Source organism: Leptonotus elevatus, chromosome 2 (genome assembly GCF_054856555.1).
Source record: "Leptonotus elevatus isolate MCC_2025b chromosome 2, RoL_Lele_1.0, whole genome shotgun sequence".
NCBI lineage: Eukaryota > Metazoa > Chordata > Actinopteri > Syngnathiformes > Syngnathidae > Leptonotus > Leptonotus elevatus.
Genome location: NC_141240.1, coordinates 6,466,197 through 6,492,247, shown reverse-complemented (window position 1 = coordinate 6,492,247; position 26,051 = coordinate 6,466,197). Strand labels below are relative to the sequence as shown.

The 26,051-nt window shown below is 41.4% G+C and overlaps 1 protein-coding gene across 1 annotated transcript in view; it reads left to right on the top strand.

The window, feature by feature from the left end:
* The window catches only part of LOC147178286 (interleukin-1 receptor accessory protein-like 1), a 190,419-nt gene that overhangs the window by 22,372 nt on the left and 141,996 nt on the right, over window positions 1-26,051 (top strand). Inside the window, exon 2 of the mRNA XM_086068572.1 lies at window positions 1,114-1,208. Coding sequence (XP_085924698.1) covers window positions 1,127-1,208 — 82 coding nt within the window. The 5' untranslated portion in view covers window positions 1,114-1,126. The remainder of the gene's footprint in view (window positions 1-1,113; window positions 1,209-26,051) is intronic.

Genomic DNA, 26,051 nt, shown 5'->3' with positions numbered 1-26,051 from the left:
AGTTAGTTAGTCAGTTAGTTAGTTAGTCAGTCAGCATCATTATGCAACAAAATAACCAGTATCACTAGAAAATGCAACATGAGAAACTATTATTATTATTTTTTTTTTAATTGCACGTTCCTTGAAATTGAAATGTGGTACAGTTGCCAGTGTGTAGTTCATTTTTTTAAATGTTTTGCAGTGATTTGTCTTATCAGGATTCCCAAGTAGATACTAGATACTGGCCTGCTCTCCTGGCAATGGCAATTTATCTCTCCTACCTCTCTGGGCTCTGCATGCTCCACATCTGACACCTTAAGTCACCTTCCATGTCTCAAGCTTAATTTGCTCATTGTGTATCATCATACACTGTATACAGTAGCATGGCTGCCTTTTTGGTGTTGTAGACATCATCAGCTTCTACTGTGCTTATATGTTTAACTAAAGAAAGAAACATATTGCAAAAGCATGTTTGGTCTGCAGTGAATGCTGATTGGATAGTATGCAGTACTAGTGAGGAAGACATTTCTTCTGCCTTCCGTTCAAATAAATAGGCCAGCGATTTTGTGCTAATGTTGCAGATTGCATATGTTGCAGAAGTAATTAAAAAGATAAGATTTCGGAGTGGTGCCGTGTTGCTTTTTCTGAGGTAGGGTTAGTTGCAGCTAGCAAGAGCATGATGACAAAAGGCCTTTTGAATAGGATAATCGCCATCTCTGGCTGCTGGCCAGTTTCGCATGCCTCCAAAGGTCCCAGGGGCTATTGTGGCTATTCAGAGTTCTTCTTCAAGGCTTTCTAATGCAGCTTTGTGGAAACGTTGTGAAGCATCTTTGTCAATTGTCCGAAATACGAAGTGGAGCTCCCTCTGAGCGCGCCAAGCAAATGAAGATGCAAGTGGTTGAGCTTTTATTCTGTTCCCAAAAGCAGAGTTTGTAGCCCAAAAATTCAAAGTTGTATAATTTTATGACTTGCCTGCTGTCTGGTTTCTGTGTTTGCCACACTCACTTTGTGCCACTGAGGTGTTCATTACAATTGTTGTCTTTATGTGTGGCGTAGCCATTAATCACAGCTACTTCCACTGGCACCTTAGCGCGGATATACAACATAATAACTCTTGCTCTCACATTCCTTTAGGACCGGGGAAAAAATGAAAGCATCTCTACCTTTTCTGGTCCTACTTCATGCAATTGAGGTCCAATGCCTGAGAGTGGTGTCAAAAAGAGGCTCAGGTAAGACTTTCTTTTACTGTATCTATGAATCATAAACCAATTTCGGCATCTGTAAATCTCTGAGCTGACAAATATTTCAAAGTGATTGTTACCTCTCCAGGAGCCTCATGTAAGAAGGGTGCCTACGCACAAAAACGTGGCGTACGTACCTTTCCACTCCCACGCTCAGATGTATCAAGAGTGAAATGAGCGTGGGAATGTGCGGTGCTTCACGGCAACTCCTTGGCTGGCGTACGCAAGTTTTTCTTGCTTTGGAGCCTTTGGCGAGTCGTAGAGGTGATGCTGGGCAGTTGCGAGAGGTGGACTTTTCGCCAGGTGGTTGCTGTAAAAATATATGTAATATATTTAGATATCATTTTACACCCACGGGAGGGGGCGGTGGATGGCTGCATCCATGCGGTGAAGACGTAATCATCGTCGTGGGGGTGTACGGCGGACGACATGTGGGGGTTGTGTGTGCATAGATTTTCCGAACACAAATTGATCAATGACAAAATGATGCCCCTTAAACAAGTGCATTCAACATGCCCTCTATCTATCAGGGGTGGACATGCCACGAAATATTGTCACTGCGGGGGGCGCGGAGGGTAGGGGATTGTGCGCGTCGTGCGCGTCTGCCAAGTTTGGGTCACAATCAGATTGATGCTCCTTAAACACGTCATTCATCCGGTATCAGAGAGTTGTCTTATATTATTTTATTAAATCTAACTTAAAGGGATAGTTCGGGTTTTTGGACATGAATCTGTATGGCATCCTCACCTAAATTGGTGTGCAATCAGCACTGACTTACCGCTGACAGCGTCCTGTGACCCAAGACCCGGTCCGGTTTTGGTCAAGACGAAAGTTGTCTGGGGTCACGGAAATGAAGCGTTTTTCTTCTAAAAACAATTTGTGTTCAAAAGAGTGATACATTTGCATCACAAAACTGCACATTAAAGAAAACCTCAGACTCCATTACTGCCGGGCACCATTTTTCTATTCGTATCACTGACAGACGCGCGTACCACCGTAATTATAACCTTGAAAACTCACGATAACATGTCTGACTACAACAATGTCCTTAGCACTGAGTCAAGGGGGTATCTTTATAAACCCGAATATACTGATGCCGATATTTGTCAGATGGAAATAGAACGGGCAGAAAGAGAGAGAGAGCGAGGATGGATAGAGAAGTGGTAAAACTTGATCAGCTGTAGCCCCGAGAGAGCGGGTGACTGTCACTGACAAACTTGTTTGAAGTGCTCGGAAAGTGGTGAAAAATGTGCGGAGATTCAGGGTAAATTTTATTGGTACAGCCCGGGAAATTACGCTTCCGCATTTTTACATATAGAACAATATAATATAGTCTGACGTGTCGCAAGAATGCTGCCAGCAGACGTAATCACACCTTTTTATTTGTCTTCACACAACCGGTTACTGTTGGCCGCAGCCAACACCGAACACAAGAAAAGCTGAACTAGCACATGTTACCAACAATGTATGGATGAGTCCCTTTGCGATGCGTTTACAAAAACTCGGACACAAGAATAGAAAACAGAATGTGCAACACAGGAACACACAACACACCTTAGTTATACAAGCTTATAAAGTTTATACAATTGTAACGTTATATACTAATGACTCTCGCTCTCCATTAGCTCTCTCGCTCCAGGTAAACACTTCCAAACAATTTGGTTTGTGCGCGTCTGTCAGCTGGATGCAGTGCGCCGCGCAATGATACGAACAGCAAAATAGAGCCCGACAGTAATGAAGTCTGACTTTTTTTTAATGTGCAGTTTTGTGATGCAAATGTATCACTCTTTTGAACACAAATTGTTTTAAGAAGAAAAACGCTTTATTTCTGTGACCCCAACAACTTGCCGGACTACTTTCGTCTCGACCAAAACCGGACCAGATCCAGAAGTGGGTAGCAAAGAGTTACATTTACTCCGTTACATTTACTTGAGTAGCTTTTTGAAAAAAATTGTACTTCTAGGAGTAATTTTACCACACAATGCTTTTTACTTTTACTTTACGAGTAGATGTGTGAAGAAGGAACGCTACTCTTACTTCGCTATATTGGGCTACACGAGAGTCGAATTATTATTATTATTTTTTTAAATATATATATACAAGTTTCCTCCTGTAAACATCATTAAGAATATAATTTTTAAGGCAAGCTGTAAAATGTCTGAAGTCCTCTTGTTTATGTTTAACAAATTTAAAACATCATAAATCATGCTGTTTCTACTAAGTGCTGTCTCAAATGTTTTCCAATTTCGATATTGTAAATGTATAGGATCGTATGCCGAGAAATGTTTTTTGGAAGGAGTAATATGGCGGCCTTTCGGCTTCAAAAGTCTTGGCCTATCACATATCCAGTAATATATACAGATCAGTGGTCGTGCTCCCACACAGACAGTCAAGCGGACCGCTTACTGAAGTCGCACAACAACATTTACAGTTAAGTGCGCCTTATAGTCGTGAAAAAACAGTACTCAGTACTTGTATTTTAGTGATTTTTTCATGACTTACTTAATATATTATTTTGAAGTAACGTTACTCTTACTTGAGTACAATTTTTGGCTACTCTACCCATCTCTGACCAGATCTCGGGTCACAGGACGCTGTCAGCGGTAAGTCAGTGCTGGTTGCACACCATTTTAGGTGAGGACGCCATACAGATTCATGTCCAAAAACCCAATCCCTTTGAAGCCTCCACGATCACAATCTGATGCCCCTTCAGCATTCAGCCACTAACGGCGATAGCCAACATATTCCGACGGCACTTCAATCACGGAGGATGTTATTGACATCCGAAGACAGCCTGCCAAATATCATAGTTTTTCGGGGCTCTACTTTGTTTACAAGTGTCTCCAGCTCACATTGTTGTTATTTTTTCGTTTGTGCCTCATGCTTTATAATGTGATTATCTTATCATGCATCGTAATCATCCCCACCCACAAGCCCTGTTTATACTAATTTGCATATTTATGTACAGGCGTGGAGAGGGTTGAGTCTAATACTCTAACATTTCCGCATTGATTGAGATGTATGTAAGGAATGTGCTTGGATTTTTTAAACGTGTGACGTTTTCTGGAAATGGACGTACGGCATGTTTCAGTATGAAAGCCTCGCAAGTCTTAGTACAAGAGGCCCCAGATGTTTTGTATAATAACCCTTTTAGAGGGGATATATGCATCTGATAGCTACCATGAGAGGACATGTTTAGCCATGCATTTACAACACAACATTGTTAACACTAAGTCTTTTCTGCGTCTCCTCAAGCAGAATTCTCTAAACTTCTCCTTCGGCAATGCTTCGCTAGCCTTTTCCTGGGCCAAGACTTTAAAACAGGAACATTCTGGATTATTTTAAGACAAACATCAGTCTTTCACTATCTTTATCTTGCACCTTATTTTTTTATTAGGGAGAAATAGCCGTTTGCACCCGTTATAGGAGTGAACGCTGTCTTGTTTCTTGACCAATGAAAGAAGCTCCCCTCCTTTCCTTTAAAGCAACACTAAGGACTTTTCAGTTTACGTTGATTATGTAATGTAATGTTATGCCTAATGGAAGACCACATTTCCCATGAGGACAAGCGCATTACGTTGTTTTTTAGCTCACACCAGCAAGTGAAAGCCGGACCAATGTTGATCCTTGACTGTCCTTTTATCCGGGTAGCTTCCTTTTTTCTTTTTTGTCTCCTCAGACAAAACTTTTCAGTTGTTTTGCAGCTTCTGCCAGGAAAGCCGAAATCGTGCATCAACATTCAAATTGACTTCTGTCTTTGTAATGAATGGGGAAAGGGGGAAGCAGTCAGCTTATTTATAGTTTTTTATGTGGCAGTGTTCCTACCATCCTCCTCAAAGTTGCTTAGTGCCAGTACAAACAATACAGACCCCCTATGGCAAAGCTACCATTCAACTAGTTTTAAGTCGGTTTCAACAGAAGAGTTATGAAAATATTTTTTCTGCTGAGCAAAATCTATTTATTTGTGCTCATTTTTACTCTTTTCCTTGATAAGAACAGCATGGGAATGTTTTTTGGGGGTTATATCGTGTTTTTAGTTGTTATTGTGGACGCCAGAATAATATGGCTTTAACGTGTTGTAAACCTATAAACTTATATGCAACATTTTTAACATGAACATCATGCAAATCAACTTGCGATTGTGATCCAATCATGAACTAGAGGTGTTGACATCATCCAAATTATACATTTTATTGGTTTAGACATGCAAATATGTCATGTCCACTGGGACCATCTATGGGTCTGAAGGAGTTAATGTTTAAAAGTTCCTTAGTGCTACTTTAAATTCAGTTCAGGAGAGACGTATGGTCTACATGGCGGAAGTGGGCTCGCTGGAGTTCATAGAGGTCAGCACCTGGAAAGTACAAGAACTGCAGAAAATCTCCACTTGCGGAAAATGTAAAGTGGGCACTTAGAGACCGCCTTCCATCACCGATCGTGTGTCCGACTGTCAGTATGTCTTCTTTCTCTCACCAGATTGTCAGGTGCGCTGGTGCATATGTAATAGAAAACACCCTTGGTCCACTGACACGCCCACAAAAGCATAGTGCAGTCTGCTAAATTGCCAAACTCTGTAAACTAGACTTGCCCCAGCACGAAAATGAAGACCAGCCAGGTTTTGTGTTGAGCGCATGTGAGCCTGTCTATGAAAATGGAACTCCATGTCAGTTTATCTGAAATTTTGACAACGTCAAAACCGCCAAAAGCCTTTGATAAATACCATAATGTTGAATAGAAAATTGTGCTCCGCTTCAACTGTCGCTGGAATCTAATTTCATTTGAGATGTAATTATGTGATTCTTTTTTCCCATCACTGATTGTAAAATAGTTAAATGGGGAATCCTTAAAGAGCTCAAAGATGAGCAAAATTAGTATTCATAATTGTCTCCCATGAATTTCTTAATCAAATGTACAATCAAAGTCGTACGTGTTAACCCTGATACAATTACACCATTAGGTTAACTCCCTCCTGGATACTCAATCTTGCTTCCAGTGCAATCGCACACCACTGCTCTCACCCCCAGGGTAACTCTGGAACACGATTAACTGCAGGAGATCTATTTGAGCAATGTGATGTGGTTAGTTGTCAGTCATTAGAATTAAGTTGTTTCATTGGGAATTACTGTCCCCTGTTGCTTGTGGTCAGACAGTAGAGCAGAGCACTGTTGTGATTTGTACAGTGATTTGTTTCACCCTGTGGCACCACAATAAGTGGGCATATTTGTGCATGGGGCACAGCTCTGGCATAAGCATAAAAAAATAGAAGAAGGTGTGTCCCATTACCTCTGCCAAGGAGGTTATACATTTCATTGTCATTTGTTTGTTAGCAGGAACAAATGAAAACTTTAAAGTTGTAGCCAATCAAGCAATCTAAACTGGTGTGCAGAGCTTCATAGATTTAAGCATTGTACCTTGAAGAACTATTATACAATATGCTACTGGATGCATTGAATTAATGTATGGTCAAGGATCTGTGTACATTCAGTTACATGGCAGTGAGCTGAAAGAAGCACAGCCCGGAGTGAGCAAACAAGACAAATTATGTCCAGCAGTGATTCCCAACCAGGGTCTCTTGACGCACTAGTGCGCCTCACCTGTTCCGCAAGCCGTCTCACCAAGCAAGTGTGGAGATTTGCCGTACTGCTGGCGTACTAAAACACAATTTTAGTTTTTGCATAATAGTACTGTCAGATAAGGCTTGCATCTTACCTTAACATGTAGTACAGAGATACGAAGGAGACATACGATTTTCGTCAAACGTAAATAACAGCCAGTACTTGCCAGAAATTCCTGCAGCTCCTTAAATTATGTTTTCGTTTTACATCTAATTTTTTCTTTTTAGTAAGCAATTTTGGAAGGATGTCTAGCTCTTGGTAATGTCACTGTTTTACTGTACAATATTTTCTCCACTTGATGTGATGCCTAACCTATTAATGAAATTGAGGGTGACGGGCAATATTCGTTACAAATGTATATTTAATATCTTAGAAATGATTTGTAACAATAATAATAATAAATTGTATTTGTTATTATATTATTTCAACAATCTCAAAGTGCAAAAAAAAAAAGTAGCAAAAAGCTTTTGCAAAAAGAAAAGTTTTAAGAGTCCGTTTAAAAATGTCAGTAGGCTATGGAGCCCTCAGGCGGTCAGGAAGAGCATTCCACAGCCTCGGAGCCACCGAGAAGAAGGCCCGATCGCCCATAGTGCGGAGCTTGGTTTGGGGGGTTGAAAGGAAGTTTGAGGATGTAGAACGGAGGGTTCGTGAGGAAGTCTTTGGTGTGAGGAGTTATTTTAGTTATTGTGGGTCATAACCGTGAATGCACTGATGGGCGAGAAGGGAAACCTTGTACTGTATTCTATTCTGAGGGACACCGGGAGCCAATGCAGTGATTTCAGGGTGGGGGATGATGTGGTCAAATGTGTGCACCACATCAGGATCCTGGCAGCACAGTTCTGAATGTATTGCAGTTTCTGGATGTTCTTGCCATGAATCCCGATGAGGAGTGCATTGCAATAGTCTAGCCTGGAGGAGATAAAGATGTGGATGAGCTTCTCTGAATCTGGCAGGAACAGTATACGACAGTTTTGCAATGTTTCTGAGATGGAAAGATGATGTTTTACAGAGGTGTTTGATGTTTCAGTGCTGTGGCGAGGGCGAAAACCAGACTGAGATTTTTCAAATAGTTTATTGTGTTTGAGAAGAGTCAGAAGTTGCAACTTTTTTCCCCAAAACTTTAGCTCGCAATGGAAGGTTTGAGATTGGCCTGTAGTTGGAGAACATTTCTGGATCCAGAGTGGATAAAAAAAAAAGTGGTCAAATAACAGCAGTTTTTAACACAGGCGGTATATGTCCAACTAAGAAGGAATGGTTTACCATCCTGGTGATGAGTGGAGAAATGGCAGAAATGTTGGCCTTTTAGAAGGGATGTGGGGGGAGGGTCTAAAGCACAGGTGGATGGCTTCATTGTCTTTATTATATTCTCAACCTCCTTCCGTGTGACACTGGAGATGGAGCGAAGAGTCTGGACAATGGCAGATGGTGGGTCAGCAATATGTTGAGGCTGGACAGCAGAGAAGATTTTGTCATTTGTACCTTTTTCCTGAATAATAATAATAATAATAATAATAATAATAATATTAATAATAATAATAATAATAATAATAATAATAATACATTTTATTTATAGACGCCTTTCTGGACACTCAAGATCACCTTACAACAACTGTTAAAACATACAAATACAATGGTAAGAACTATACCCGATGCTGTGGAAGCTCTCCATGGATTTTGCTGTAAAATGTGACTAAAAAAAAAAAATGTCAGGAAAAGCCTTCTATAACATCTGAATTTTGTTTGTGGTTAATCAAAGTCACTTTTAATAGTAGCATGTGTGTGCTCACTCTGATTTAAGGTGTTTAAATGTTATTGGTTAGCTCTTAACACAGAGACCTCTCCAGTTATAAGCGGGTGTGTACACTTTTACAACTACCGGTACATGATCACAGTTGCTTGTTTTTACTTCCCCTAAAAAATATTTGCTTTTTAAAAAAAAAAAATGTATTGAGAGTTGTACAAGTTTTACATCACATTCATGATGAAGATGAATAATCATGGTCTCCACTGTACTATATACAGTATAATATCAATGGAAATATTCCCAGGCAAAGATATTCCAGGGCCCTGTTGAGTTTTATCGACTGCGGCTCTAGTAGGCCTGGAACACATATTTCCCCCTTCACACTATCAACATCCTTGACACATCGTGCAAGAGAAAGAATCAAGGACGTCCCGACAGTCAATTAAATTTACTGTCTTTGCACCCATCGTAACGTCTAACTAACTCAGGGAGGACATCCAAATTAATAAGTCTGTTAAAGGATAGAATCTACCCTCCACATTAATGAGGCTACTCAGAATAAGGGCCTCTTTTAATTGTATGAGACAGTGACTCCTGACCAGGGACGTCAGTGTGCAGTGCAAATTTAATCACCAGAAGCCACTTGAGATTGTAATTGATATTTTAAAAAAAAAATCAACATGGGAGTAGTCTGTCACTTGTGAACTTTGAAGCTGCGAAAAAACTTTACTCCTCGACTTCTCTTTTTTTGTTTTGTTTAATAAAGCATCTCGTACTTATTTACCCTAAGAGAAATGTAAGCAAAATAAACTAACAAAACAACAAAGATTCACTGAAAGTATTTCACTGCTTTATTTTCTATAGCCAAAATTAAACTAAACGAACAAGTTTAAATAAAATGTAATTCAATTTTGATCACCAAATTGACAAACAATTCAATAAAATGTTTATATTCCACCAGGCTGAGGAATACGCAAACAGTTTAGTGCCATTGTTTGTTTGTTTTTTGCTGTTATGATTGAAAGATGCATTTTGATCTGACAATATTCACAAAGCTCTCCTAAATTCAAGTTGGCTGTATTCACACTTTTGAAAAACTATTTATCAACTCAAGATTCTTAGCTAGGGGTGTGTTTGGAAATGTACTCCGACACCCATGCGCTCCCCTCCCCATTAATTTCCAAGCAACCCTATTCTAAGCCAAGCTGCAGCTTGTGCTTGAACTGTTTCCATCTGCACTGCCTGACACACTAGCACACTGTGTCCGTACTGTTATTGGTGCACTCTGAATAAACTAACAACACATTTCAATTTCTGACTTTCCAAATGGTTGGAGTAAACCAATGCGCGCTCGTAAGATATTTCTGAACGTGCCCTAAATGTTAGCCTTTTTTGCTCGAGGCTATAAATCATGCCATGTTTGCTATTTGGGGGCTAAAGTCCTGGAATTTGAACCTGGATTTCAGCTTTTATCCCCCATTTTCCATCAAACTGCAGGAATGAGTGGACACACACTCAGGTTGTGTTTTTTTTCTATGAATCCTTTATTTATTTTTTGTCATATAGAGTTTTTTCCCCCCTTCTTTAATTTTTGAAGCACATTTTCATTAACAGAACAACAGCGGCAACACTGTTGGCCCATTAATGAAGGAAGCTAATGAGGTAATTCCGTTAAGGCTGACTGAAATCCGGATTTGGGAGTCAAGGTGGGTGTGTACTTGTGGCCAAATTGGGAATCATACACAGCTAACAATTAAACAGGAATGATGTAATATAAAGAGTTGCCAAGCTCCCATTGTCTGTCAGCGTTTTACCACGTATCTCAATGCATGTACTTAAACCTAGTTAAATATACTTAGACGGAAGTTGGTTGCAAGATCCCTGAGCAAATTTTGCAGCCCACTTTCAACATCTGGGTCGCTCTGTACCAATTTGAGAGATTGGGTGTGTAGATGATAATAAGCTTGAGTCCAAAAGAGGATTTAAACACCAAGAATGCTAACCAGTGCTTCAATTTGGATTCCAGGTAGGAGGAGGCAGACTGGAGAGGAAATGCAAGTGCTTGGAATAAAAAGTTGACAATTGAATATGCTGTATACTGTAACAGCTACAACACCATTTCCCTTGTCCAAGACATTTTTAACCCCATCAACGCCCTGGCTGCAGGCTGACTGAAGCTCAGGCGTCCCAGTTGTAAGCTAATTGCCTGGATGCAGCGATGGGACTGGATACTCAAATATTACACGCATTAATCACTGTATGATTAATTCACCGCAGCACTCCCCTCAATCTTAAAAGGCATTTTCCTCTACAACAAATCACCTGGTTGTACCTTTATACAATTTGCACAGTGACAAGATTTTCCAAAAATGACAGTCTGTCAAAATGCAAAGTCAGGTTACAATGGCCACTTCCACCTAAGTACAACGCACTATGAATGGGTTCCGCCTTCAAGTTAGAATAAAACAATAAGATAAGTGATTTCTGTAACAATGTACAGACAACCTGTAACAGTTGGCCACAATTGTCATGGTTTCTCCAGCTTCTGTTTATGAGTTGCCATCTCTTCTTGAGAATGATACTTGTCAGAAGTGCAGCTTAGTGGTGTACTCGTTCATCCCTGGCTACTAGCTAGTTTCAATGTCAACCAATTTACAATTTTGGAAGGATTTCAGATTCCTACTCATGGAGTGATGGGAAGTTTGTGGCCTTCTGCAGTCTCAGAGCAGCTCATAATGCATTTTAATTAGTGCACAGGGCACTGGTGGCTTGAGCAGTGAAGTTTTTGTGAAAGGCTAAAGTCTCCCACCAGTGTGGCATCTGACAATTAGGCTGTCAAGCTTGCTGGCATCAGCCAGGCACTCAGCATGTGGCCTTTGCAGCGTTGCTTTATTGGGATTTAACAGCCTCCGTTTTTGCTAGTCCAGTTGTCGCTGAGTGACAGATTAGACTAGAAACACTAGTTTCTTGTCCTTTTTGTGCTTTTCTTTCATTTCATTGAGCCCTTTCATCTGTCCATCCATCCATCCATCCAGCATTTTCCGCTTGTCTTGGGTCAGATCGCTTGGGCAGCTGCTTAACGGGGGAAACACAGACTTTTAATACTCTTTCCCCAATCACTTTGTCCAGCTCTTCTAAGGACGTTCCCAGGTCGGCCAGAAGACATAATCTCTCCAGCATATTTTGATTTGTCCCTGGGGCCTCCTCCATGTGGGACATGCCTGGAAAATCTCACCAGGGAGACATCCAGGATGCATCCTATCCGGGTGCCTCAGCCGCCTCATCTTACTCCTCTTGATTGAGGCATGGTAGCTATACTCTAAGCCCTTCCTAAATGACCGAGCTTGTTACCCACTTATTTTGGTGTAGGTTAGGGTGTAAACATAGATCAGCAGGTAAAACGAGATCCTTGTTAACTCCAAGTTACTTGACCACCTCCACTTGGGGCATGATCTCACCCATGATCCTGAGTGAGGGCATTCCACCTCTTTCATACTTTCGCACGTGACTGTCCATACCAGGGGATCCGGTAAAACATACTCCTGAAGCACCTCACACAAGAGTCCCCAAAGGACATGGTCGAATGCCTTTTCTTGTCCACAAAGACTACTTTGACTCCCTTCCAAGACTTGGGGCCCTCCCCCCACCAGGGAGTTTTTAAAATTGTTATTTGTTTGGTGGACTGAATTTACAGTACCCAGAATCTGCTTCCACATGCAATTGAGAAGGTCTTCAAAGTATTTTCCCAACAAATGCACAATGTCCAAGTTAAAGTCAGCAGTGGCCCATCCCCAACATTCACAATGTTGAATGTGACTGCTTGCTCCTCCTGAGCAACCTGATGGTGGACCAGAATTTCCTTGAAACCATACAGGAGTTGTTCACCATAACCTCTCCAAACTCCTCCCATGCCAGAGTTCTTGCTACCACGACCACCAAAGCTGTAACCATGAGCTGTTTCTAGAGTCCCACGGACCAAAAAAGGCCCAATACGTAGGACTCCATATTCAGCCTGATGGTATTCCACACTGCCAGTGTCCGCCAACAAGTTCGGCACAGAACACGACCCACTTGGACTTTAAGTCACCCGCCTTCTCAGGATATGGTCGAAGTTTTGCCGCAGGTGGTAGTTGAAATTTCTGACAGGGGACTCTGCAGGTCCTCACAATCATTTTGGGTCTGGCAGTTTGGACCAGCATCCTACCCCTCTATTGAAAACAAACACCACCAAATGGTAATCAGTCGACAGCTCAGACATTGCACCGTAAGTCTGATGACATGACGGTCATCAAACCACAGCATATGGTGTTCTGGTGCCAAGAGGAATACATTCCAACCTCTCGAAAGAGGACTGGATCTGGAGCACAAGCTTTGTCCTGGCAAGTCAAACAACAGTATACAGGGAGTCCTCGAGTTACGGACGAGTTTTGTTCCTACGCTAGCGATGTAAATTTGTGAATTTCGTCTTAAGTCGGATTTCACCGTTCAAGTCAATATTTACATCAAAATACTTTGTACAGTAATAAAAAAAAAACATATTTGGTGACCTGGAAGATGCTAAAACCAATATTTTGTGTTTCCGCACAGACATTCCTTGCTGACGGACGGCAATGGAAACTTAAACACGCATGATGGCGATGATGCCTTTAAAAGGTCCCATAGTATGAAAATGCACTTTAGTGGGATTTTCTATCAATAATATGCATCCCGGCCTGTCTACAATCCAACCAGGTATGAAAAAAAGTCCTCCTCCTTTCTAAAATGTGTGCTTCAAACGGGCAGATTAAACTTCCGTGACTTAGTGACGTCAAAAAGACATGGAAGTGCACTCGACCCAGCCCCCTCGGGTTAGTGGCACCACCTCTGGTAAAGGTTTGTCACGCCCACTGACATTCAAGAAGCTGGCTGCTCCTTTCTTTTTCTTCCCCTGCTCGCAAGTGTTTGAGAAGACAGTGGATTAATTTTATTTTTGAAGGACATGTATCAATAGGGTTGCCAACTCCCTGAAAAATAGGGACACCTCATCGACAACGACGGCCGACCTGATTGTCTTCAACCTTGTGTGATTTTTTATTTTTATTTTTTGTAGGTGAATTTTTATTGGAGACTATTTAAACCTAAGTTGAATAGGATGCATATGTTTGAATGATATTAACCCATGGAAAAGTTATTATTCAGAAATGTACTTTAATATAAACTAACAAAATTAATTTATTAAAATAAACATCTCTCAAAGAGAAACCTTTCCTTCATAACTTAAAATTGTATACATTAATATAAAACAATATGTGAACATTCGTCCTGTAACTTATGTTCAGTTTAATGTAACATGTGGAGATTATTTTTTTCCATTTATATTTTATCTTCATTCAGTGTTTTTACTTGTTTATTACACCCCCAAAAAATATACGTTTTCCATACAACGCTGACGTTCATTGCACATTTCCATATTAACCTTGATCAGAGGGTTAAAAATCATTCTTTACATACCATATCTATCTTTGGTATTGCCTGGTGGACAACACGTTTTTTTCTAGGGCTCCCAAGTTTTGTTGTATCTTGTACAGTTTTCCGTATGTGTCCACCACAGGAAGCATGTCATCCCACCATGGGCTATGGCGCGACTCGACAGCACGCATGGGTAGTATGAATGGATTGTCAAGGCTGCTTGTTGGTAGCGCATTGACCAACAGACCATTCATGTGCAAGTCTTTGCGTGCTATTTATTGCCGTCCAAATGGGATTGGTAAAAGGACAATTCACCTATTCCTGCACCAAGCAGGAGCACGGTGTATTCTTGGAGCTCTCGCTGGATTTCTGCCACATTTAGTGCTTTTCAGTTTCCTTTTTCATGGGAGAATGGATGTAAGCTGGTTTACATTCATATGCTTTTGTTGGCTGCAGGAGACTGACACACTGCAGGAATTTTGGAAACAAACCAGATTATCTGCCCTGTTTATTCTCAGCATGCAAGCAGGTTCCCATTTAAACACCATTATTAATTTATTTATTTATTTATTCACTTTAGTACGGTGTACTGTTTTTGAAAGCATATTTTCTAAATAATTATAAATATAACCCTATTTTTAAAACCAAATAGTTCAGGGTTTTCAGTAAGACAATAAAACAAGGCAGAAGAAAGAGCCCAGACTTCCAAATTGTACTAAATTTACATTTTCACAAAAAAAAAGAAAGCGAAACAAGAACATAGAGCAGACTTATCCACTTATACATATTGTGATTATTCGCAAATACCAACATTGCAATTATTTTAATTGGCAAAGAGTGTTCAATGTAGGCGGCACGGTGGCTGACTGATTAGCACGTCCGCCTCCCAGTGCAGAGGACGTGAGATCAAGTCCGGGCTTCGGCCTTCCTGGGTGGAGTTTGCATGTTGTCCCCGTGCTTGTGTGGGTTTTCTCCGTTTGCTCCGGTTTCCTCCCACATTCCAAAGACATGCATGTCAGGTTAATTGAACGCTCTAAATTGTCCCTAAGTGTGATTGTGAGTGTGGATGGCTGTTCGCCCTGCGATTGGCTGGCAACCAGTTCAGGGTCTACCCCGCCTACTGCCCGAAGCAAGCTGGGATAGGCTCCAGCGACCCTAGTGAGGACAAGCAGTTATGAAAATGGATGGATGGATTATTCATTTTACTGTAATTAGCAATGATTTGCTTGGTATTCCATCTATAGTAATGTTTTTATGTAATTAAATTTAATAGTGAAGACAAATTACGATGTTTGATTAAGATAATAAGTGGTGTTCATTTATCAACTTTTCATCAGCCATTCTATTTAATTCGGGGCAGTGTCTTTTGACTGCTGTGGCATATTTCCGCATTATGTTTATTGGTTGCTCATTCAATGTGATTCATAGATGAAGTATTTATTGTCGCTTATTTAAAATATCACGTAGGTGTCCAAAAATGGAAGGGGATTGAAATGGATTTCCCAGCATTGCAATTTTCGGGTTTCATGTATAGTTAAGAATAAACATTTCATTTTTTAATGACAAACAATGGCGGTGTTGCAAATTCCTAATTTTTTGTAAATTGTTTTAATAGCGTCAATGGTCTTATGAAATTTTTAGCTTCCATGAATGCATAAATACATAAAAGATGCAAAAAAAAATAAAAGATGCAGAGAACAATTCTAGGGTGCATACATTTGTTTGTAAATCTTTTATTGAGCATGATTTTTATTTAGCTGAAAAGACAACAGCACTGCAAGATTTTAAAGATGAGTAGGGAGGTGTAATACTGTTGATTTTTATGATGACAGCACGGAGGTGGCAGCATCCAGTGATGATCTACTGCATTAGCATCATCTGCTCCCTGAGAGTCACTACAGATGTGGGTGGGCGGCAAAGCTGTGGATCCCACCAGGGTTCAGACAACACCGCACACAGCCACCTCACGGTTACATTTGCTGTATTTGCAGCTTTATAACAGCCTCTAGACTAATCCTTTTCTCAACGGTTTTTAGTGCTAGCTCTGTGAAAATGTGGAGTGTCCCACAACCAATTAAATGTGATTTTTTTTAGGTTTTAATGTCAGCCTAACGAGGCTTAACGTATTAGTTGTTACTGAAACCATGCACATAGAAAACTGACCACAACTTGGTTTTACATTTGAATAAAAGTCAAAATGCATGGAACAACCTACATTTTACTACGTCTTAATTTCAGTTCCAATTTGATCTCATGCATAAAAATGGAGGTTAAATCCAGATTTCCCGACGACTGTGATTTATGTGTGATTTCCTCGTCTATATTGATTTGGCAATGTAGCTTTATTGAAATCCCATTATAATACTTGAACATTTCTGGTCATTTTGCTCTATTGAATTTAAAAGGTAGCCTGATTATACTACTTAATGAACATGCCACCCTCAGTGCCTTTAAAGAGTGTGTTATGCTAGCATCAAAAGGACCCTGTTTTGCTGCTCACTGTGCTCTCTGAGGCTCTCAGTCACCAATTCTTGAAAAGCACACAAGGACAGCTCAGGATTATGGCTCTGTTTGGATCGTTCATTGCCTCTAATATGCAAATGATGGATTAGCTTTGGAAGAAGACCGTTGGCATGGAGACTTGCATCTACCAGGAAGTTATGCTAACCCTTCATACCTGCCTTTTTTCAAATCAGACAACTGCTTTGCAAGTCAGGACATGCTAATGAAGTGTAATGAGGTCATGCAAGGTACTGCGTTGCATTAGTCTAAATGGTGGCTGGTTTGACATCCTTCAGACATGTCAAACAAAATCCCAAAGCAACACTATAATCCATAAATGAGATGAAGTCAGAAAACCATTTCCATTGTGCCATTGGAAATAATTACAATGTAGTGATGGGGTTTTTGGCTCTTTTGGGTGATCCGGTTCATTTGGATCGGCTCAGTGAAAAGGCTCTTTTTGGCTCTCAAACGGCTCTTATAACTTAACTTAATTTTAAATATTTATGACAAATTTAGCATACATTTTGATAAATGACTTGGTGAACTAAGTATTGCACTCTACTGACTGCAAATAGCAACAATTATCAAGCAAACAAAATTATTTTTGTTTATTTGATTACAAGTTAAAAAGACTACAAACAATAAATAAGCAACACAATTAAAACTCTTCTCTCTTTTCTATGCTTGTTTCTTCCTCCTCCTGTCTCTCTCTGGCTAGCGTAGACGCGGAGCACATGCTCCGTGTGCAGTACACTCACTGCATGCCCCTCCCCTTTTCTTTTCCTGTCTCTCCCTCTCTGAGCAGCGTAGCCAAACCTCGCTTCAGACACGTGAAAAAGAGAGAGCGACATAGGAAGAGAGAGAGAGCGAGCAAGGGAAAATGACGAGGGAGGGAGCCGGCTCCCATCTTCACTTCTTTGTACCGGCTCGTTCGCGAACGACCCATCCTGGTGTGAAAGCTCTAAAAGTATCATTCTCTGTCAACATCTCTCATTGGTTCAATTAAGTGACCCAGTTTCTGCGAGTAAGGACGGGATGCAGAGTGCAGTTCGAGGCATGCCGCCATGTCGACTTGTGGACCTAAATGATCTGACTCCACCCACACGCCTTTTTTCTTTCACTGCTGTTAAACCGAACCTTAACCATAACAATAACCATAACCATAACCATAACCGTACCACATCACGATTACAGAATGAACACCGAAAATTAAAAACTGACCGAAACCCAAATGCTAACCTCAACCGTCCAGGGATATCTGCTGGGAACATGAAGTACTACACATCAGCCTCTCCCTCAAACCGTTTAATTAGCTTAATTTGTTTGTGGGATTGTGAAAATAAAGAATGGTGAAGTATTTTCAATTGTTTGGATTGGATTTAACAGACAAAATGGAATGCTCAGTGCATTTTATGATACATAATATACCAAATTACTTCCTTTACGGGCTTTGTACCCCGTGAGGATTGTTGAGGCCCACCTTGTGGAGCCTTTCATTTGGGTGCAGTTTTCCATGCAAGTCAAAAACCATTGACTGCCTGTCCAATTGCAAAATGGGGAAATGACTGTTTATATGTGCCTTGACCTCTTTCAGGTCTACAGAATGAAGTCAGTGTGGGACTGTGCAGCCTACATGTAATTGTGTTGACAGAATAGTGTCTTGCCTCTTGATCACATGCATGACATCCGCTTGTTTAATGGGGCAACGTGCCTCCAAAGTCTCTTGGCTGTTAGAGGCTTGTGGCACTTGAGTGAATGTTTAAACAAGCGCCAAAGAGTGCTGAATTTGCCAAGAGCTTTTTGACCATGCGGAATCTATTGTAGAGTTGGTAAACACTCACTTCCCAACAAAGCAAACCATTGAGTGACATATGCATATCAGTTAAGATAAGATTATAATAGACATTTCAGAGGGGCTTTTTTGTTGTTGTTTACTCACCCCAACGCCATGCACCCCAACCCAGGTTTTCTATCACATATGCATGTCATTTAAATGCAGCTGATAATCATTCAAAGGGCTGCTGTTGAAAACATTTTAAAATGCAATGGCACAAACTGTGTTGAGTAAATAAGGTGAAGGCAATTTGGGAAATCTAATAGGTTGAAACCTATTTTGGGCCATAACAAGATGAGTGAAGGCAGATTGGTCAGACTATAGATTCTGGCCCTCAGAGCTATTAGCCGCTGTCTGTGTTAATAAAGCCAGGGACGGGAAGTGTCTAGGGTGAGAACACTGAACAACAGAGAAAAAGGCAGATGGGATGAACAAGGACATTGTTTGGATGTCCACTGATCCATACTCATCTCAATCAGGGCGTCCATTACTCAGTATAGATAGTATTCACTGGCAGCACGGGATTGCGAGTCCGCCCCTCATGGTGGGCCAACTTTCCAGCGGACTCAGCTGTGTTGCTATTGTGTTTACACTGAATGTCACCCCATCTTTAGCTTCCTCTAACATTACTTGTGTAAGCAAGACATATGCAGAAGATATAGCACAATACTCTTTGCAGCAGTACACTTTGAAAGTAGAATCGATTGGATTACAAACATTTGCCAATGTTACTGCCCGGACTACATGGCAACATCATGTATTCAAAGAGGTAGGATGGCTCGATCTCATAACACGGACATTCTTGCGTTTTCTGTACTTTCGGCTTTTATTGGTTGCTATGTGCATTTTTCATTTGTAAATTCGAGGTGAAGAATCCCGGGTTATTTTTAAACCAAGTTAGCTTATTTCCCTACTAGCGCTAGCATGTTACAACAACAACAACGTTGTTTATTCATCACTTATTTTTGTACACTTTAACAACAATTTCAACATTTGGGCTGCTGGGAAAGGATAATAAGAGACCTTAAGGAGGTTATTTGGAGAGATCTCAAAATGGAACATCTTGACCACCAGATGTATTTTTAGCCAGAGCTAGCCACGGCTAGCGGCTCATATCACGATCGCATAATGGTAAAAGCATTTTTGCCATCTTACAATGACACTTACCTTAATCAAAATGGTCAGAACGCACGTTGTCAGTTGAAAATCATTTTAATTTATCTTTGCAATTGCGGACACGTCTTTGTCCGTTTCCATTCGACATTCCATGGACCCGTGAACGGCACTCAATATGACGTCATGTGAATACTATCTATTGGCAACAGCTCATCAATGATAGGATACTGTTGACTGCAATAATTTCCAGGAAACGTTTGTACATACAGTTTGTTTGGATATGGAAATTAATTGGAAGTAGAGATAAATTAAGACATCACATTATTTAAAAAAAACACACATATTGATAAGCTGGCATCTTCTTTAAATGTGAGTCCTATGTCATGTTACTTTTGTAATCTTCTCTTGTTCTTCTCTAAAATCTCTTTTTGAGTCTGAACTATCTTTTGGAAGTTGTGTTGCAAAATATACATGTTAAAGAGATAGAAGCCTCACTTGTCTCGCTTCCACTACATTGTTACAGTTAAGGACATGTGAAAGTTGGGTGTAACATTGGTTATTATGGACCATTTTTAGTTGTGCCTGTGTGTGCATGCGTGTGTGTGTTTATACAAACTAAAGTGGTGTGATCGTCATCATCCATTCCAGTGCACGCTTGTTGCCACGGAAACAGAAGTGCTGAGGCTCAAGGATGCTGTTAAACGTTAGAGTGCGCAGGACTCGGCGAGGGAGGGAGGAAAGAGAGCGGAAGAGATTTGTCGTGGTTGGTAGGTTATTGTCCGTCTTCCAACTGTATTTCATCTTTCATTCAAACTACACAGTTGGAAGGGATGAAATTAAACAGCTCACAAACCTCCAATTTACCTAAAAGCATAATATTGATAGTGAAGCTGAAGCAGCTGATTAAGACCTAAAATCAAAAGGAATGTTGCATATGAATCCATTTTTGTTTTTTTAGTCCTAGTCAATACAAATCAAACAGTTTTAAGATGTAAGACAGGAATCCCATTTGATTTAATGAAATTATTGTTAGACTATTTTGACACATGAATTTGAAGCACATAACTTCTGCTTGCCAGTGCGACCTCTTAACCACTTAGCTCTGCAGCAGCAAAGGGCTTGCAATAATGAAGCATCCGTTGTGTGCAACCACACTGGATGGAATGGACCCTGTCTAGTGGTAATCTTCTAGCAGAGCAGACAGGCTCCAAATTGCACAAGCCACTCTGTGCTAATGACGTAGGCTCTGCATTTGGTGATGTGTGTAATTCCAGTTAATTACTGTCCAGGAGGTGATAAGACATGGTTGCAGAGGCGAAGAGAAGAGATAAGAAGGATCAGAGATCGGCCAAACGCATTTTTCATCCTGTAGAAAAGGAAAAAAAAAACATTACACTTGTTTGGAAAGTTTCAGGCTGGTCTGAGTTTTTTCTTAGTGAGCTCATAGTTGTGTTTGAAAATGTGTTTTCTCTATAGGAATAGGAACTTATGTACAACCAAGCAATTTATGTCTAAATCATCATTACAACTAACTATAGCGTTCTAGTGTTGATGTCTTTATTTGGCTAAATTCAATGACCTGATTCCACCCCCACCCCCCCCCCCCCTACCCCACCCCCAGGCCTAGATCCTCAACTTAAACATCAACTTCCTTAATTACATTCCATTTCATTTGACTTTAGAACAAGATAATTTACCCGTGTTTCTACATAGCATACTATTTGCATGATACAAAATCTGACCTCCAAATTTGACCCCTCACCACATTGAATGTCTAAAGCCAGCACAGTACGAACAACACGACCAAACGCAACCGAGCTGTTTAGCACTATTGGTTATAGCCGGTTCGAGATCGTTGGTAGGTAAGTGTATGTGGGTTAGTTACAGACTGCAAATTGTTTATGATTGTTCACTTCCATCTAATTCAGCAGCATTGCCCGGTGAGCATCTGACTCACACCATTAGTGAGCAGTGGACAGCTTTCCAGCACATAACTAGAAGTTTAGAGTGTTGAGTACTTTTCTCAACAACACTTCAGTTATGCAGGCATGAGAAGTGTTATAGCACATCCCCAAAGGGGTTTCTTCTCTGACTATATAAGCAATTGTTTTACAAGGGTACAGTTTTAGCCAATCAGTCATTTATTGGTTACTGTAAATATTGTTGCTAGCCTTATCATATTGGGCAATTTCCAATGGAATACTGACTCAGCAGAAGCATGTCTTTCTTACCAATTTACCATCATGCAAAATTATGGACACTCCAACGGCATGGTGCATTATTTTCTCAGGAAGGAGGAGAATGAAAACTGTGTGGTGGGGAAAACGTAAGGTTCAGTTAACGATGACGCTATTTTGTTTTTACATGACCCACATAATGCTGAGGAGATTAGTACAAGACAAACTGACATGTACTTGCCAAAGTATTTAAGTGTCTGAAAAATTCTGAAATCCCTTCACAGCAATGTGGTGTGTATGTTGGTTGGTTTATGGCCATGTTTGTTCTTTTGCTAAAACCAAAACAAGGTGCATGGGAAGGAAAATCACTGCAGAGACTCATGCCCGTGATCCCATTTCACACTCACATTGCCTCCATGGATTTGTCAAGTGAAATAGTGTAACAATAAACAGGCTGTTACTCTCTGAAGGCTTCAGTAATGCGATGTCGCATTCGATGGGAGTTATGATGCACGAGCTGCATAGGAGCGACAATGCTCACATTCAATCATGCATGGCTGTTTATTGGATGCATGTCTCCTTTTGTTCCCATTCTGTCCTATGTATACAAGCCATCAGGGTGTAATGAAAGTAAGATATGTATAACAAGTATAGCAAGTATAGCAAAATTAAAGCTGTACAATTTTGCTGTTGTTTACACTGAATATCATGGTCTACATGGAACATCAATTAATCTATCCATTCATTTTCTTAACCGCTTGTCCTCACAAGGGTCGCGGGGGTGCAGGAGCCTATCCCAGCTGGCTTCGGGCAGTAGGCAGGGTACACTCTGAACTGCTTGCCAGCCAATCGCAGGGCACACAGAGACAGACAACCATTCACACTCACAATCACACCTATGGACAATTCGGAGTGTTGAATTAACCTGCCATGCAAGTCTTTGGAATGTGGGAGGAAACCGGAGGACCCGAAGAAAACCCATGCAAGCACGGGGAGAGCATGCAAACTCCACACAGAAAGGCCGAAGCCCGAACTCAATCTCACGTCCTCTCCACTGAGAGGCAGACGTGCTAATCAGTCAGCCACCGTGCCGCCTACATGGAACACTCTTTGCCAATTAAAATAATTGTAACGTTGGTATTTGCGAATAATCACAATATGTATAAGTGGATAAGTCTGCCCTATGAGTTTTCTTGTTTCGCTTTGTTGTTTTTCTTTTCTTCTTTTTTTGAAAATGTAAACTTAGTACAATTTGGAGGTCTGGGCTCTTCTGCCTTGTTTTAGTGTCTTACTGAAACCCCTGAACTATTTGGTTTTAAAAATATGGTTATGTTTATAATTATTTAGAAAATATACTTTCAAAAACGATACACCGTACATAGTAAATTGGGGATGTGCTACTGGCCTCTACTACAGTGGGCCCCCGAATACTAGAATACTTGCGGCTCAGCAGCATTCATGGCTTGGTGGTTTCTCAGTGGAAAATGTATGTTGAAGGTTTATCAGCGTTTTTTGTACAACCTTAGCCCTAACTGTAACCCTCAGAAAAAAGTGTTAGGGTAAGAACATAATTGACCACTCAATCGAGATCTGAGCTGCTTTCTTCACCACAACAGACCGGTACAGAATCTATATCACTGCGGATACTGCACCGACACGTGTGTCGATCTCCTCCATCCTCCGCACACTCATAAACAATACCCCAAGATACTTGAACTCCTCCAACTGAGACAGGATTTCATTACCAACCTCGAGAGGGCAGTCCACCTTTTTTCTGACTGAGTACCATGGTCTCATATTTGGAGATGCTTATATTCATCCCAACCACTTCACACTGGGCTGCGAAGCGCTCCAGTGGGAGTTGAACATTGCGGCTTGATGAAGCCAACAGAACCACATAATCTGCAAAAAGCAGAGACGTAATGCTGCGGTCACCAAAGGGGATATCCTCAATGGCTTGGCCGTGCCTATAAATTCTGTTATGAACACAACTGATGACGTGCAACCTTGGCAGAATCCAACCCATGCCAGCAATGCAGACCAAACTCAGGCAGTGGTCATAAAGGGATTGAACAGCCCATACTAGGGTATGCGGTACCCCATATTCCCGGAGACCGTCCCACAAAATCCCCAGAGGTACAGTGTCGAGCGCCTTCTCCAAGTCCACAAAGCACATGTAGACTTGTTGCGTGAACTCACATGCACCCATGCCGAGGATGTAGAGCTCATCTACTGTTTCACACTGCTCCACCTAAATGTGAGATTTGACTTGCCAATGGACCCCCGTCTCCAGCACGCCTGAATAGACCTTACCGGGGAAGCTGAGGAGTGTGATCCCCCTGTAGTTCCAAACACTTCGACAGCTCTGCCCCTCTCTTCACTAGAGTGTCCAGGACATGCAGCTGCAAGTCTGATGACACAACCACAAAGTCGATCATCGAACTGGGGCCTAGGGTGTCCTGGTGCCAAATAGATAAATGTGGTCACCCTTATGTCTCCAAATGGTGTTTGTTAAGGACAATCCATGAGATGTACAGAAGTCCAAGAGCACAACAGAGCACCTCTCGTGTTCTGATTGGGGGGCAAGTTCCTCCTAAACACGCCCTTCCAGGTCTCACATTCATTGCCCATATGAGTATTTAAATCTCCTGACAGAACAAGTGAGTCCCCAGAAGGAGAAGTATTTCGCACACCCTCCAAGTACTCCAGGAAGTGTGGGTACTCTAAACTGTTCTTTAGTGCATAGGCACAAACAACAGTCAGGACCCATACAGGCACAGAGCCGGGGGACAATAAGTATACCTATACCTGCTCTCTCCTTGGGCAACCCCAGAGTGGAAGAGTGTCCAAACCCTCTCAAGAGGACTGGCCAGAGCCCAAGCTGTGTGTCAAAGTGAACCCGACTATATCTGGTCAGAACTTCTCAACCTTCCAGATCGGCTCGGGCTCCTTTCCTGGCTGGAAAGTTGACATTCCACATCCTTCGAGCCAGCTTCTATAGCCGAGGATCGGACCACCAAGGTCCCACCCTTCAGCCACCACCCAGCTCTCTATGCACCCGTCTTCCTTGGCCCCTTCCACAGGGGGTGAGCCTATGGGGGTCCCACATTGCCTCTTTGGTCTATGCCCGGCTGGGCCCTATGTGTGCAGGCCCAACTGCCAGGTTCTTGCCAACGAGCCCCACCTCCAGGCCTGGCTCCACAGGGAGGGCCTGGTGACCAGCGCCCAGGTGAGGGAACTCAAGGTCCAAATATTTCATTCATCGTAAGAGGTCTATGAGCCATACTTTGGTCTCTCACCATGGATCTATTTGCCATGGGTGACCTTGCCAGGGGCATAAATCCCCAGACAAATTCCCCAGACAAATTAACTCCTAGGATCATTGGGACACAAGCCACCAGTGTCTAACTGCACCCGTCTGCGAAAATACGAAAAGAAAGGAGACTCCACCATGCACAGAGTTAGACTGTGCTTTGCGCTAGACTTGCGCAGGAAACGGATATAGAGCCCTGACTCTTTGACAATGTGGCCTGTAATATGGGCCAGTCAGAGAAAGCATTGAAGGATCTGGCAATTGAGCATATTCCACTGCAAGAATCAGCCTACCCCAAAGTGGTGGATGTTTTTTTGCATTTATTTATTTTTATAGAAGTGCTGACAGAGGAGGAGAAGGTTCAACAAGACCTATTTCGTTGGGGTTCGATGCCAGCCAGTAAACATTTGGGCCTTGGTTTGTCTGGTAGCTGCTAGATTTTAATGACGGTCCAGTGATCTTGTTATATGGTTCTCCAGTATAGTGTCTTCTGCGTCAGCTGAAAAAGAGTGGTTGAGTGTGAATCTTTATTTTTTTCTGGAGCAACCCCCCACCCTCCTTTGCTCCTCGCTCTTTATTTATTTTTAGGCGAAGTGCACTCTTTCACCATTGCTTCTAATTTTAGCCTAGCCTCTGAGTGCCTGCATTATTTCCGAAATTCTTAGTTTTCATGTTTTTATTGTGTGAATAATTGACGAGAGAGGGCGGAGGAGTGTAAGTAATGATTTGCTGTGATGTACTGCATTGACCAACATTACCATCAATTCATTGTATTTCTTTTTCATTTTGTCAACAGCATCTCACAGCATTTGATAGCAAAATTTTAGAAATTGACTATTCTTGCCCATCTGGTACCTACAACAGCCTTTTATACATTTCTGAGAAGCCTTCATTCCGCTTTTCATTTCACTTTTCCACCCACTCTACTCCATCGTTCAACTTCTTCCCGCCTACCCTCAGCACTATAGCGCAGATGATCGACGGCGCATTAAACATTGTGTAAATCATTCCTACATTAGTGAATTAGAAATCTTGCTGCCTTCCTGCTTACAGTTACAAAGAAAGGGGGGTGCAGCATG